The sequence below is a fragment of the Falco naumanni genome, chromosome 2 (genome assembly GCF_017639655.2).
Source record: "Falco naumanni isolate bFalNau1 chromosome 2, bFalNau1.pat, whole genome shotgun sequence".
NCBI lineage: Eukaryota > Metazoa > Chordata > Aves > Falconiformes > Falconidae > Falco > Falco naumanni.
Genome location: NC_054055.1, coordinates 27972026 through 27988428, shown reverse-complemented (window position 1 = coordinate 27988428; position 16403 = coordinate 27972026). Strand labels below are relative to the sequence as shown.

Sequence of the window (16403 nt, the reverse complement as noted above, 5' to 3'; positions counted from 1 at the left end):
CAGAACAGCTGAGACTGGTTATATTAGCTACTCATCACACAGGCTTACTAAGCCAGAGTTTCTCTAAATCTCTGCAGGAACATCAGGTAAGATGTACATTTCCCATAAACATGTTGCCAGGGATATTCATTATGGGCATCTTATCTTGCAAAGCTTTGTGTTTTGTAAATTAAGTGGATGCAGTCTGAACAAGCATCCAAGAGAAAGTCTGAGCTTACCATACAAGAGAGGAACTACGAAGCAGACAAGAGGTAAAAGTATTCAGTGAGACTCTTGTCTGATGCAATGGGAAAATACATACATCCACTAAAACCAGCAGAGGACCTAACAAAGTTCGTAAGACTCAGCTTGATAGGGCTCTACATCATCTGAGTGACAGGGTATGGGCCTGTACCTCCTCCAGTTCATAACTGCCTAGCAGAGTCTGCACAGCTCTTCAGTATACCTTGCTCTGGGGCAGCGAACGCTGAGGAAAATTGCAAGACACAAAGCTTAATTCCAGGAAGCAATCACTGATACTGCTGTCTTGTTTCTCATCCTTAAGAGCAGCCCCACAAGCTGCCTCAAGGTCAGTGGTTAAGGTAAGTACCAACCTCAGTGATCTGAGCTAATTTTAGTCATTTGTAGAACTGACAGCAAGCAGGTACGTACACAGGCTAATCACACAGCCAGATTTCCCAGCAAGGCTGCCACCCTTCAGTCATGAATTAACAGCTTAACTGTCCGGACCACAGTTAAATCATTTTCTCTAATTACCCAATTACCTCTCAGACATCCTTAACTCACTCCAGAGAAGAGAAAAACAAAGACAGACCCTAGTTATTAAAGCAGCACCTTCCCACAGAGTATTGAGTTCTGCTTGTCCTTTTTAATCTTAAGAGAACAGCGGATGCACAATACATCCCCAGCTGTAAATAACAGCTTTCTCAGGACACCAGTCAGCTACAATATTTAATGTTAGAAGTTATTGGTTAAAAAAATTAAATATTACACAGAAGAAACAGGATCATGCAACCACAGACGTTTGGATCTTCTGAATGTCACAGTATGGAAACTGCTAGAATAAGGTTAGGGAGCTGTTTGTTTCTGATAGCAATGTTGAAGAGCTCTTGAATTGAACATCATAGATCAAAAGTTAAGATCCTCAATACTTCTCAATTCCAACCCACTCCACAGAATATTTAATGATCATTCAAAGCTCCTTGGAAGTGCTCAGCCTGCTGTCTTACCAGTAGGTTTTACTCTCAGTGTCCCAGTAGGTTTTAGTTGGGAGGAAGATACTGTGACCTGCATAGAAGTCAATATTCAGCCTTTGAAATAACGTGCTGAAAGTCAACAGGCTGACCTTCACAGCAGAGCTAACAGAGCAAGATCAGGGTTGACATTTCTGAAACTGCAACAGTTTAAATATTTCCTGAACAAAAAAAAAAAAAAATGAGGTCTTATTTGTGGCTGTGGTCTGCAAGACATTAAGTGGGATGGTCAAGAATGGAGACTGCCCCTGTTCAGTCCTTAGCGTTGATTCTCCTTCATTTCTTTTCCAGAATATGGCTGTCTTCAGGAAGTCTGGTCCTGTTTGTTTCAAACATCATACAAGGCTGTGAGCTTTACAGGTCTTAAGTTTTCTGTATAGCATAGTAACTACCTCAATGAAAACTTAAAAGCTTTCTTTTGGGTTGCTTTCATCTCCTGCTTTATAAATCCATATTCCTGTATACTTGATTATTTTCAGTACATCTTTTAAGTACTTTTAAGTGGTTTTGCATCTGCATTTAAGCACTTCCTCTTATTACAACAACATTATTTCGCCTTCATTACCACAATATGCCCAACTGAAGCATCTCATACCTTGATCTCAAGTATCAGCTGCAGAGAAGAGCCCACATGAGGGGTAGACCGCAGTTAAGTCTGATGACTCACATAGAATGGGAGAGGAGATAGCATGCAGTTTTCACCTTGGAAGAGTCAAGGCTCACTCATACAAGACCAATAAGTCTTTTCCTTGCTCTGAGTAAGACAAATATCAAAGGAACTGAGGATAGAACAAGAAAATTCTAAATGCCACAGATCTCAGCTGAGACCACTTTAGATCAGTTTGTCTCACAAATTAAAATTTAATGCATCTTGCACAAACTTGTTATTAGCAATCACACTGCAGAATTTTGTGACTCTTTACCTTAACTACTTAGCTTTTTTTCATTTCCCCTTTTTAGCCTTTGGACTAAAAGAATATTTAAGCCACTACTTCAGTTGCAAAATAATGACAAAACAAACAAGAAAGCAGACAAAGCAGTCTTCTTCAAATATAGTTAAAACAAACAAACAGTCAGGCAAGTCTGTATACCAGAGAATTAAAGCTTCAAGGAAGTTAAATGCAACTGTTGTATCTGTTTTGCAACTAAATAAACTAAAAAAGTAAAACAAAGTGAAAGTTTGGCTTCTAGGAAGACATCACATGATAAAACATTTAGTAAATTCAGACCTAGACACGTACTGTGTTAGATGGACCAAATCTGTTCGCCCAGGAACACAAGACGTGACTGTGGTCATACTGTTCCTAAGGTCAAAATCCACCCTTTCCCCATGACTATTGTGACATGACCATACGAGTATCCTCAAACTGCTGTAATACTAGGAAATAGTTCTGCACTTGAGACATTCACCACTACTCCCAAAATAATCAATACTACAGTAACCACGGCTCAGTAAGCACTATTACTTATGGGTAGAGAAAGTCTTATTACCATGTGGTTTCAGGACACCTTATGTTCAGCCTGAAACACCATAAACAAGTACTTGTAAGCCTGGTAGATGTAGCAAGACTCTTGGTCAGTACAGTCACCATTCCTTGTGGAAGAGGCAACCAAGAAATTCACCGCTCTTCATTGTAACTAGGCACCACTAGCTCTGACCCTTGTACTCAGCCATCTGCTTTAAAGGAGTTGGCTGCAGGCAGGAGTGAAGGTCATAGCTCACCTTGAAGACATTCATCCACAAGCTGTGAAATTCATAGCGTAGAGACAATCCATGGATCTAGACCTTGACCACAAAGTGGATACCACAGACATGAGCATGGGATATCTGCTCACATCTATCATTATCAGTAAATAACCAAGACAGATTTGTTTACTTGACTAGGAAGTGTTTGAGGCAAGGGTCTAAGAACTGCATAGGTTAGACTAAAACTGAATGCTCCCCTCCCTTAAAGGATATTTACTTTGAGACAAGTGAATCAGTCATTACCACTATCTCCATTTCAGAGTGTATGGGGTCTGGCTGAGCCCCCCTGCAGCCCTCATAGCGCTGTGCTTGTACTGGTGACTAGAAAGGTGGTGATGACACGCCAGTGTTTTGACTGCTGCTGAGCAGTGCTCACACAGCATGAAGGCTGTCTGTCCAACCTTCTCCTCTTCTTTCACCAGCAGGCAACATCTTGGGAGTGGACATAGCCAGGACAGCTGACCCAAAGTGACTAGTAGAATATTCCATACCATATGACATCTGTTCAGATATAAAAGGAAGAAGGGGGGCATTAATTATGACATGTGTCTTCTGGAACAAACAATATGTGTACTGAAGCCCTGCTTCCCAGGAAGTGGCTGAACATTACCTGCTGATAGGAAGTAGAGAACAGCATCTTTTATTTTCCTTTGCTTCCACATGTGTGACTTTTGCTATTAGTTCATTAAACTGCCTTCATATTGACCTACAAGTTTTGGGTTCCTCACCCCCCTTTTTTGCTGACGGGAATGCTAGACCTTCTCGGCATCATCCACCACATGGAGGAATACAAGTGTTTGCACTACTAGGATTCACCAGCTCAGACAAGAAGGAGGCAGGGGGAAGAACATTTTGCACACAAGGGAAATGAAAGCCCTGAAGCGAAGAAGAGCATCATGACACACAGTTGTATAATCAGGTTTTAAAATTGAAAAGTCTTGTTAGCTGGTACTTAGTATGTCTGCCGAATTGCATGTTAGCATCAAACATTAAGCATATTCTTGCTTGGAAACACATAATGCCCTGTACAGATTACTCTCTTAGGAATCACTAAGCACTGAAGGTTTTAAACTCTTACAGTAAAAGAACACCTCAGATTTATCTTGCCATTTAGATGAGCTGAATATAGTTCTCTACATGTTGACTCACTGATTTTTTTGTTTTTGTGACTACTTTGGACAGGGCTTGTGTTTAAGAATACTCAGGGTGGTGCTTTGTTTTTTAAAAAACACTACCTAACAAATAACTGGGGCCACAAGACAGTGTAGCAGTTCAGAATAAGACAGTGCTGTACCATCACCCCCCTTCTTCCTGCTAAGAGTGAGGTACCTCTAGAGACTGCTGAGCACTCACATTCAACAGTACTATAAAGGCAGAAGTCATCTCAGACAACTATGCTGTAAGACTACTCAATTCCACAAATATGATACAGCAGCCATCCAGCTCAACTCCACTGTTCCAGCACTTCATAGTTTACCCTTGCCCTTTACTGCAGTCTGTCTACCAGTGTTTGAAGTGCTCCTAAGGCTCTGCCACAGCCTTCCCTTCCTCCAGCTCCCCACAAAGCAATCCCCCCTATTTGCTTTATTTTTTGCTATAAAGTTTCACTTTTACCTCAACACTGAGCTCTGAACTTGTGTGTAGAAGACCATCATAGACCACTTGCATCTGGATGTTTCTGCTGCGATCTGGCCAACAAGTTGCAGAACATAGGTTCTGTTCACAGCTACATGATCTTCTCATAGAAGAGGAAGCAGCAGGTAAGGTACTGCAGCACATCACCCATGTCTATGGAGACGTCAGGTTGTGTTGGTTTGAGTCACACTTGATCCACTCCAGCCAGCTTAAAAGCCCTGCTCACAATGATTTTGTCAAAACCCACAACCCTTTCTACTCACTTACTGCAGGTATTAACTGGAATCAGAATTCAGAGGAAAAGTGTAATAAGACATTTATTCAAAGTGCTGTCAGTTATATTAAGAGCTATATTCTAATATACTTTTTAAAAAGGGACATCTAATTAAAAAATAGAAGCTAAAAAAACACATTCTGATCACTGTGGTTACAAATGCATGACCTGTGGTGCTCTATGAAGTATTAGACCAGCTTTGCTGACAGGGACAAAGTAACCTTCAAGTCCAAGATCCACAGTCTCTATTGTTGAGGAAGAACTGCTGGGAGATCCAGAAGAGACACCTGCAAGTACCTGGAATACAAATGCTATCATTAAATATATCAGTTTAGTTAACAAATTTAAAGATAACATCTTCTTGTGCAATACAATGGGGAAGAAGATAATCATCCTGCAATGCTGCAGAAGAATAGTTATCCAATACATCTATATACCTCTGTAGGAACTACTCTTCTGGTCATGGTCAGAAAAGTTTTCCCCTCAAGAGGCTGACAGATGCTCTGGTTTGAGAAATAGAAGCTGACCACTACGAGACATTTGTCAGCCACAGCAGCTGTAGCCCAAGCTGCCAGTCATCCTGTCCTTATAGCCTCCAAGCTACAGAACACTGGCTTCCTGGTTACTTACTTTGAATGCTTATACTTCTCCTTAATTGCTTGCAGTTGGCAATGGGAAGCATCAAAGCATGCTTTATGCAGATCAGTCAGGCAAGGCACTATCTCACTTAATGAATACCCAGTGAATGCAGCAAGTGTTTCCGGCTGGTCAGAGGAGGAAAAAAAGCAGTATTACTCTATTGTAGGCAACATTCATCTAGAAGATATATTTTCTACAGGAGCAGAAACCATTTTCACTACATCAGTGCTGACTCTAGATTCTTTAGGCTTGAAAAGAATTTAACTATATCCTGCCATCAGTTTCACTCTAGGTCTTCCTTGGTGCCAGGAGATCTGACAAGCAGCTCCTCTAAGCATGTGACATCCATTAGATCTCTTGTGCATTCTGCTCTGTTAAAGCTATTCCTCCAACACACAGCTGAGAGGCCTACCAAGGCTTACACTAAAGCAGCCACTCAGTGTAATCACTCCACACACACATGCAGCCCTCCCCTCCCTCCCAGAAAGCTCCTGAATTGTATTTGGGGGGAGAGTTTTGGAGATTTAAGACTAACAAGGCCTTAGGTACAGATGATGTGGGAGAGACCTTGCTCCCCACAAGAGGCAGGATATTTCAGGTTGATTTAACATTAATTTATCAGGTGGTTCCATTAGCTCAGAAACAATTACTGATCCTAGGATTCCAGCCTTTATAACAACATACTTTGAAGCTACTCCTTCTACTTCTCAACCTAGTTCTAATGAAGACAAAATGCTTGAGCTACTAATTAACATGCAGTTGTTCTTACCCAGAAAGACCTGTTCACTGTATAGTTTGCTAGACAGTAGGCTGCTGCAGCAGTTTGTGAAGGAAGGTACCCCAGAAAAGGATCAGCTTCAAGGAGACTCAGCTCTGCAAGATACTGAACAAAAACCCCACACGTTCCTAAGAGATTGAGCCTAGCTGGTACAATCAGTCCAATACAACAGGCACCGAGAATTGTCAGTGGTCTCAGTTTCATGTAAAAAAAAGTACCACGAGTTACAAGTCTGGTGGGTAGAATAGTATTCTAGTCCTGTTGTCTTACAGAATAACCTTTAGCACATTTCAGTGGGGACAGAAAGACCATATTTTATCAAAGCCTAAATGATCTACACTAATCTGAAGTTCTGGTCCCATCATCAGTTCTGATTTAATTTTACAGACAGATACTTAGAAAATAAATGGGGGGGGGGGGGGGGGTGTTAAATAAGACATTCTTTCCATCCTCTGAGGCTCTTGTTCACATAGGTGGACCTCACTTGGAATCAGGGATAAATTGACAGCTCTCAAACAGAATTTGGGCTCTGTTGGAGTACAGTCACTGTACAATCCTACACCCTTTGCAGATAAGCAGCAGGTCAGATGTTTTGCTATAAGGTGGGGTTAAACTGTTTCTAAGCAGAGTTGCCCATGCAGGTATATACTGTGTCATTGTGCAGCAGTATGTAGTACCACCACATCTGGCACAGACTTCCTACGCAGGCACTGTTGAAAAAAAATAATCAGATTTCTACCACCTACTTGCCCAGTCAGTGCATTATTCCTGACCAGGCAGATAGACCAAGCTTGGTATTTCCACGAGACATCCAGAGGACTCAGCACACAAGCCACCTGCTGAGGTTAGTAGGCTACAAAACATCCACCTTTAGGCCTATTGCCATCCCAGATAGAACCCGGCATGAGAAAGAGTATCTTCTCATAGGGCATAGTATAGCAGAACCTGTCTGCTCAGATAACTTTGTGAAATACAAGTGGTTCTGCTTTTAGGGTCATTTCTCCCCCATTAGTCCTGAAAGGAGGATAATTCATACCCTTGCAAAGTTCTCTGTCCTTATACAGACTCCATGTCTCTGGATATACTGGAGGAGGAACTGGTTGATAGTTGGGGCTGTTAGGTCAAAAGCCAACACTTTGAGAAGCAGGTGTTCCATTCTTAGCAACTGCCTTTTTCCGTAGGCATTGTCTGTTATATACAGAAATTCATCCACTTCTGGAGGGTAGATCTCTTCATGTTTCCTGAAGGAGGAATACAGAAAGCACATTTGTCAGCTTAAGAGTTATGGTAAACAGAGGTTTCTGCTGGACCCATACAAGGACAGGCATGTAACATTAAGATTTGTTTAGAGCTCTTATTTTAATTCTTTCTCCAGGCTAGGTAACAATTTAGTTTCAAGTATGGGCAAAGATGTTTAGAGGAACTCCAAGTCATCAGTCTAGGTAGAAACACACTCATATCATTAACTCTTGCCTGATAGCAAGCTCTCAGAAAGAAGTTTCAGTAACTATGAACTCCAGACAGACTCATGTACTCATCTATGTTGGGTACCCCATCTACTTAAAGCAGCTTAGGGCTAATTTCAGATTACAATTGTGAATCTACTACAACCTTATAGGCTAGCATTCTAATACAGTAGTGGTTTTGCTCCTGCTGTTATGGTTACAAGGTTCCCCCGCTGCAGTTCCTCACAAACATTAAATGTTTAATTTTGCTAGTGCCAAAGTAGGCAAAGTTGCTAATCTTGAGACATCATGAAAAGCTACCTACCACTGTAAGCTTCAGTCCTTCAAATTAAACAAAAAGACTCAGTCTAAAAGTAAGGTTTAGCTCACTGAGATTTCAGGAGATGAAACACTTACGCAGCCAGAAGAAGTGCTGCTGTTCCTACAAGCTGCAGCTTCCCTCTGAGAACAGACATGCAGGAAAGAAACCTGTCCAGAAAGTTCACCGCCAAGTACAAAGTCTCTGTCTGAAGTTTATATTCTTCCCCTACTTGCACCATCCAGTCAACCAAGATGGCACGCATTTCTGTTGTGATATCTGGCTGCTTCCTCATGTAGCAGGGCTTGGGCCTGAATCTTACCTGTGTGGAGAGAGTGTTAAATAATCAGGATGCTCACCCTGAAGAGACCCATTGATGGCTGAGCTGATTAATGTTCTTTATACTTATACCAAAAGAAGCATGAGCTGCTCCACTATTAACAACTCATTACTACTACTAACTACAATTATAGTGCTTGTAGTATTAATTGGCATCTAGTAGCATCTCCAGAAAACTTCTACACTCAAGGCACAGGAGTAAAGTAGGAAAGTAAAAGACTTCCAGGACTATGAACAGCCTGCACCATCAAGTATGTAGGAGGTATTCAGAGGGACGTGAAAAAGAAGAAATGGTATTTCCCCACTCCCACCTCCCCTTCCTATTGGGAGACTGCACTTTATTGCTCTGATACAGAAAGGTAGAGAATACTACTATAGCAAGAGAACCGTCAGTGAGATCACATCCAACTGCTTCAGTATTTTTGCAGCATTCAACTCTTGTCTGCAAGTATTCTTCACCCCAAAGAGTCAAGAGTTGCTCCAATGGTAGGGGACTTCAGGGACAAGGGGCAACAGGCATGAACTGAAACACAAGTTCCAACTGAGTATGAGGAAGAACTTCTTTGAGGGTGACAAAGCACTGAAACGGGTTTGCCCAGAGAGGCTGTAGAGCAGGGGTCCTCAGACTATGGCCCACGGGCCGGATACAGCCCCCCGGGGTCCTCAGTCTGGCCCCTGGTATTTACAGACCCCCCGACCCGCCCTGCCGGGGGTTGGGGGGGGAAACCAAGCAGCCACAGATGTCTGTCTGCCACTTCATCTGCGCTCCAGCCCCCTGTTTAAAAAGTTTGAGGACCCCTGCTGTAAAGTCTCCTTCTCTGGAGACATTCAAAATCTGCCTGGATGTGACTCTGCCACCTGATCTAAGTGAACTTGCTTTAGCAGGGGGTCAGATTAGATCTCCAGAGGTCCCTTCCAAACTTGGCCATTCTGTGACACAGTGAATTCTGAAAGACCTCATCACTGTCTAGATGCTGCCTTCAGAGATGGCTTTTACAGCTTGCTTTATTCTGTAGTTCAGTGGCCACCTTGGGTTAACCTGCGGCAGCCATACATCTCTGCAGTACTGCAGCCTATCACAGAGGCCACAAGTACCTATAAGCTTATAACAAGCCACTCACTTCAGCCTCTCGGAGGTATTGATGAATTTCTTCTGCATACTCTACCACAGTCAGAGTTACGGCATCTTCCATGTGATCCTCAGGCTGGGACTGGATAGATATATCCATTACCATAGGACACCCTAACAGGTAAAAGGAAGCAGCAAGACATTTGTGTAATTAGCCTCTTCAACTTCTGCTGTTTCCAGCACAGAAGCTTTGTGACTCATGTAGACACAATCCAAGTTCTCTTGGAGTGTTACCTGCTGTAACATAAGGTACTCACTAGCTTACCAGCATCACAATTCATAATCGCCCTATACATACTTGTGCTGTAGATACTATCCGAGTAGTAACAGGAGTTACCTGTACTCAGATCCAGCAGTAGGTGAACATTGGATGTGATTGCACTACTACCCAGTTCACACAGGTTTGATTCTGGCTCTTCATCCACTTGGCAGTTGTAGTTTTCTTTCTGCTCTGGGTCATCCACATAGATAGAAAACCCTTGCTTTGACACAGCATTGACCATGTAGGTGAGTAACGAATCTTTTTGAGGTGAAGGGATGGTATTTTCAGAGCCAGAAAAGCATCCAATAACATTGGCACCCTGAAACAGAGCACACAGTAATGCTGTGGAAGGGCAGCTCAGGAAGAACAGAACACAGTGAGTATCACTTGTTTCAGAAAAGAAAATCTATCCTTGCCCAACAGTCACAATAACAAAAATCCACCGGAAAAAACACCAGCTACAGCTGGTGCCTCAGAAGTACCACTTGTTGCTGTCTTGTTGCAACAGGCTGCTCACAGAAAGAGGTGTTAGTGAATGTCATGTGAGTAGCCTCATCTCCAGCACCCACCACACCAAGGAGAATAAGGTGAGGGTGCTGCTCAGTTCCGATGGGGCTGCTCCACATTCCGTTCTGGCAAGGGGCAGCTGCTTTAAAGTGCAGCAAGTCAGAGTAACAAAAGGAAGTGCTCAGGCACTGTCACAGCCTTATGAAGGGCTTCACCTGCAAGAAAGGCATTTTATGCCAAGTTACAAACAGGAGTTTGAACTTTTGAGCTCAAACACCACAGCCCCTTAGGACTAGGAATAAGTTACCGAGTTCGGAGCTTTACACTGTCACAACCAAGAGGAGTATGTATGCATGTAGTAGCTGTTATTTTAGGTCTTGTAAGTCAGCGCAGTAATATTTCCCTGCCACACCTGTAGAGCCCAGGATGGCCCAAGGAAGAGCAGTGCACAGACCCTGGTGTGAACCTTTAGTTTCTGGGGGGCCCCGACACCCTGAAAGGGCACAGCCAGGCTGGCAGCAGCGGGTAAGCACTAGTAAACGGACTTTTCTTGTACCGCCCCCTACACTTCAGGGCTTAAGTGCCCCCATAGTCCCACCGAGTCTCCCTTCCAGGACGGATTGTTTACTCAAAGGATTTCCACAGGGATGCATCTACGGATTAGGACTGAGCAGTTACTCGCCGGGTTTCTCGGGAAACTCACGCTCGTTAACAGAAGCCCGATCCAACCGCTCACCCGCCGCCCCGGCCCCCGCCTGCAGCCCCGAGAGGGGGCTCATGCCCGCGGGGGGCCGCCCGCCGCCGGTCCCGGAGCGCGGTAGGGACCCCCGGGCCCGGGACCCCCGGGCCCGGGACCCCCGGGCCCGGGACCCCCGGCAGGTGGCCGCGGCCCCTCGGCGGGGAGGGAGGGAGCACGGCTGCCGCCGCGGGTGGGGCTCACCTGGCCGCCGGGCCGCTGCTGCCCGCTCCCCGTAAGCATCCCCAGCACGGTCCGCCCGCCGCTGCGGGGCAGGGCCAGGCAGGGCTCCCGCCGGCCCTCCCAGCTCGTCTCACACGTGCGGCGCATCGCCCCGACGTCGATACCTTTCGGAGACCACAAAAACCCACAAGCAAGCACCGCAAGCAGCGTTAAATCGGCGGGGGGAACCGCTCCCCGAACCGCCACAGACCGGTGGCTGCGCCTCGGGCGGCCCCACTCACGGGACAGGCCGGGTCGCGCACGCCGGCGGGGCTACCGGCCTGCCGCTCCTATATAGGCGGCGGCCAACGGGGGCGGAGGCGGCTGTTGGCCGCTGCCAATTGGAAGCTCGGGCCGCAACCGCCGGCGCCGCCGCCCTGGCAACGCAAGCGGCGCCCGAGCGTCGTGGAGACCCCGGCGGGTGCCGCCCGCCGCGGGCCCGGCCGCTGCCCCGCGCGGGACACGGAGCGGCCGGCGCAGCCCCGCGGAGCGCCCGGCACAGCCCGAGCGCCCGGCCCCGGCGCCGCCGCCCCCCGCGACGCGCTGTTTCCAGCGCCCAGGGTGTGAGAGAGGGGTGCAGGAGCGACCGCCGCAGCGCTAGGGGCACGGCTGAGGCCAGAAGAGTTTGACTTCCCTCTGGGAGGAAGGAAACCCAAGATGTAGTCGATTTAAGCGTGGATTTGACTCCCGTGACGCTTTGATAAAGTCTAAGCCAGGGGACAACTGGCAGGACTGATTGTACATGAAAGCAGTTCTCAGCCGTCAGCAGTGGAAACACGGAGCTTTGTAAAAGGAATCAAGCAGCGTTTTGTCCAGTGCTGGTTTTCACCGGCGCTGTGGGTAACGACACAGAGAGCACACTCGCTAGACCTGTGGGTAACACCACGGATGGTGCTGGAAAGGGCTGTGACTGCACTGGGAACAAGATTAGATTTCAGGAATTATCTTGACAAACCGGAAAAATGTTCTGTAAAAGCAGGATGCTCCTGAAGCGCAAGAGCAAGGTCAGACAGAGCCATCGGCTACCAAATGCAGGACAGGGAACAGCCAGGTAGGTAGCAGCTCTGTGAAGGAGAATGAGGAGGTTATAGTGATCCTCGGACTGAGCACAAGTCACCATGCTCATGGCTGGCCTGGCATGAACAAACAGGAATGTAGCCTGGGTGGCATGTGAGCCCTCTGAAAGTCCATGGTGGAGACAGAAGAGCAAGCGGTATAACAGCTGAAACCTCAGCGTGAGATTTAAGTTAGGTATCAGGATTGTGATGCCCTAGAAGAGACAGCACAGGAAACTGGGGGTTCCTCTTTTAGCAGATCTGTAAGAGCAGGTTTAAGAAACTACTGTCAAAAATGTCTGTGCCTTGGCTGTTGTGGTACTTCTTGAGATGCTCTCCAGTGTGATTGGAATGAGGGAGCTCTGATCAAAAATTTGGATAGATCAAGCAGAGTCTTATGCCAGAATTGTTTTTTGCACTTTTTGTCATCCAGGCTGTGTTAAGGTCTGTATCTTTCCCCCCACTTTGCTTATGTTTAATTTTTAATTGCCCCCCTTTCCCCCACTGTACTATAGGAGGTAAGTGGTATATCTCAAGGTGAAAAATGTTGCCTCTGTTTGATCCGTTGGCCACATAACACCACTACTCCTTTTTGACAAGAGGAGCTCCATGTCCTTGCAGCAACATGGTTGTAAGCAGGTAGTTATCATAGTGGAGCTGCCACAACTACAGGGGTGGGCAAATGCAGGTCAGGGGGACTGTTCACACTGTACTTTGGTGTTCTTCTCTTTCTTTCATGTCATCTCTAAACCCCAGGTTTCCACAAGGAAGACTTCACTTGGGGACACTTCTTTAAATATTTGCATGCAAAGTTTTAATTTCTGGAAAAAATTAGCCTAGCTGTCAGCCTTTGAAATTAAGTATCAGCTTAAGCAGAACTTTAAATACCCTTTATCCTATTGTTTTGATGGGGCTACTAAAAAATCTTGAAAAAAAACTGTGCTATGATAGATGTAGAATCCATAGCAGTCTAAGAAGGTGGATGTTAATCAAAACTTTCTAAATTCCACATTTTAATTAAAATTTTCAGTTTTAACAACATTTGTTAAACAGAAGGCTTTTGAAATATATGTTTTATGAGTGAAAATGAAGCCCAGTCTCAAACCGTTTATCAATAAGGGAAGAAAAAATGGGATCTTTCCATCAAAGCAAAAATTATCTTTCACTTTGAATTAATATTTAGCAATTTTTTTCTAATTTAGGAGTATCAAGACACTTATTTCAGCCTCTAATTATATTTTAAGTAGCTGGCACTACTCTTCTGACCTTAAATCAATACTGGTTAGTAGTTTCAAATTCTCCTCTGAGAAGAACAGCAGCTGTATATTGAAGAGTGAAGTGTTAAAATATGAAAAATAAGGGAATGATTTAGGAAACTCATTCCCTCAGGACATCAATGAGATGATGGTTCTAGGGCTCAGATCCCCAGGGACATTTACGTCCCTGGCACCCTGGTTGTGTGCCCGTTTGCATTCAGCATGGTCTTGCCTGCTGCGGACAAGGACTGTCCCACTCCCAGCCACTCACTGCTGCTGCCACCCTCTTGCTGGCACAAGGATGTGTGTGCCTGTGAGACAGACCAAGGACCTGGTCCACCTCAGAAGTAACACAGCCACAACACCACCACAGCATTGTCACTGGCGGGGTCAGTTCTCTGAACTGGGTTTCCATAAACTCCATGAACTGCAGGTCCAGCACAAAAGAAATTATGACACAGGTACCAGCATCAGGAAGGCAGTGGGGGTGATGCCATCCCTTGTCTTTATAGACACAGTGCTCTGTGCCTGAATAATTTTAAGTGCTATTTATTTTTTCATGATTTTTAAAATGTTATCCTATTCTTTGCCAACATTGAAAATACCAGCTATTCTTTCAAGGTATCTTCCTTTGGCAGTGCCAGAGCTGGTGGTTGGGTTTTTTTTATTATTATTATTTTCAGTAAAAACATCTAGGTATGATACTGAGATAGATGAAATATTATGCAAGCGCATGTTTTCAGATAGGTAGATGATGTTTGTGAAGACTGCTTGTAGCTTATAAAAATAATCTTACCTCTGTCCAAACCTATTTTTCTAATTGCTCAGTCTCTCCATGTGGTATTTCTCATGAGGCATGTCCGAACTTGGTAGTCACAGGTCTAACATATAACTTACATTGATACAAATATCATGTGTCACTCCTAGACAAATATATGGATGGAAGTTATTTACTAAATTTGTCTATAGGCAGTGAATATCTTTTATATTCAAATACTCATCATATCCATATACCGTTTAGACATAGCTGAAGAACCTCAGCTACCCAACAGATGATTTATTCCTGTTTTTATATATGAGCAGCATATGGATATCCTCAGTAGTCATACAGTACATTAATGTAACTGAAACACCTCTCAAATAGCTTTTAATGAGGTTATCTAAGCTCCAGTTTCTCAGGAACTCTTTGAAACAGCCCAGTATGGATTAGTACCTGAGGGAGGCCAGTGAGCTTTGCCAGCCACTACTTAATTGTAGCAGCAGATGAAATAAAGCTTTGGGCCATTAATCATTTACTTCTGAGCTTCCCTGTGTGTGCTTAGGAGGAAACTGAAGCCTTCCTGAGTGGACTCCTTAGGGCTTCTTGCAGTAATTACTGTCTTACTTATGATTTCTAGGAAGACAGAGAAGTCAGAGCAATACCTGACTTGGCAGGATGCTTCCTTGGTGGCTCTGGAAAAGATGACATTAAAGGGCTGGTTAGGACTAGTCTCTGTCTTATGAATCTTTCCTTAGCTATTCTTACTTTTTGCAGTTTTTGCTTTGAATTTTGAAATTTCCCATTTTGGTGACTCTTTTAATTAAAGGGGTTTCCCTTCTTCCATGCTGTGGGAGCAGGCACAGGGTCCTGCTTTCCTCTCTGAGGGCAACTGTTACGTCCCAGGTTTTATATAGCAAGCTCCACACAGGCTTCAGTTCATGATCCAGGGCATGGAGAGTGACTGTGCCTGATCTCCTGTTCTCCCCTGACGTCAGACCTCCCAGAAGTGCCACAGAGGGCTTCTTTAGAGATTGAAGAGCTGGATTTTCGTATTAAAACCCATTCAAGCAGGTTAAACGGAGTTATGGCAACCTTGGCCAGGTCACATGCAATATTCAGCAAATTTTTTCAGACCAATGTACCGAGCAATCATACAGCAGGTCCACATGTGCCACAGACTTTTCTGAGGTCAGCTTATTGCAGAGCAACCCTGGAAGTCCCACTGCATGGCAAATTTAATGCACAGCTGCATAATACCCTGGAAAATGTGCTGTGGGAGCAGTCTTTGAGTTCAGAAAGTTTCTAAAAAGGATTATGAAATCTCCTGGACAGCAAAAGCAGGGTCTGGACTTCGTGACCTGCAGGGTCCTAACAGGACTGTGTTGTATGTTCGCAGTTACAGCACCAAAAAAGTGAAGAACATGACCTCTCTTCTTTCATATGGCTATGATTCCTTGGGTTGTGAATAGTTCCCTGGCTGCAGTTTGCTTTGATTATCATATCAGTAAGTTAATCTCACATTATTTAAGAATACAGAGATTTCATCTTGAGTCTCAGTGTTTTTCTGAACTACCAAAATCTCAAAAATGGCCAACAATTACGACATGATTCCAGGGCTCAGGAGTTGTTGTCCAAGGCATACAAACAAGACCCAAGTTGTTGGGTTGTCAACACAGCCTTGGTTGAGCCACCAACTCTCCACATATATTGGATAGATGGCTTTAGCTTTCTCTACCTGTACTGGGTATTTAGCACAGGCCCAAACCAGCGCTCAAGTCCAAGCTTACATAGTATTCCTCTGCATGAAAGCCCACTGTGAACTGTGAGCTTGGACAACTCTGTAGCCCAACAAGAAAATGCTCTGTGCACCCAACAACCTAACAGATAGGATCACTTATCGCTGGTAGCACAGGCAGACACAGACACAGTCTGTATTGGTTGGCTTATGATAGTGCTTTAAAAATGGCTGGAAAATTTACAGTACCATGCAGTTCAGTCATCTATACTGTACAGTTGTTAGTACAGCTCTGACATGGTGCCTGCTGCA

The 16403-nt window shown here is 44.7% G+C and overlaps 1 protein-coding gene across 1 annotated transcript; it reads right to left on the bottom strand.

Annotated features, from left to right (window-relative positions):
- Positions 1-5154: 5154 nt before the first annotated feature.
- CCNA1 (cyclin A1) lies at positions 5155-11506 on the bottom strand. The gene is made up of 8 exons (XM_040584114.1): positions 11268-11506; positions 9896-10139; positions 9551-9672; positions 8189-8412; positions 7363-7567; positions 6318-6431; positions 5540-5673; positions 5155-5206 (listed from the first exon to the last, which is right to left on the bottom strand). The coding sequence occupies exons 1-8, from the start codon at positions 11391-11393 to the stop codon at positions 5155-5157; spliced, it is 1221 nt and encodes a 406-aa protein (XP_040440048.1). The 5' UTR covers positions 11394-11506.
- Between the last annotated feature and the right edge of the window lie 4897 nt (positions 11507-16403).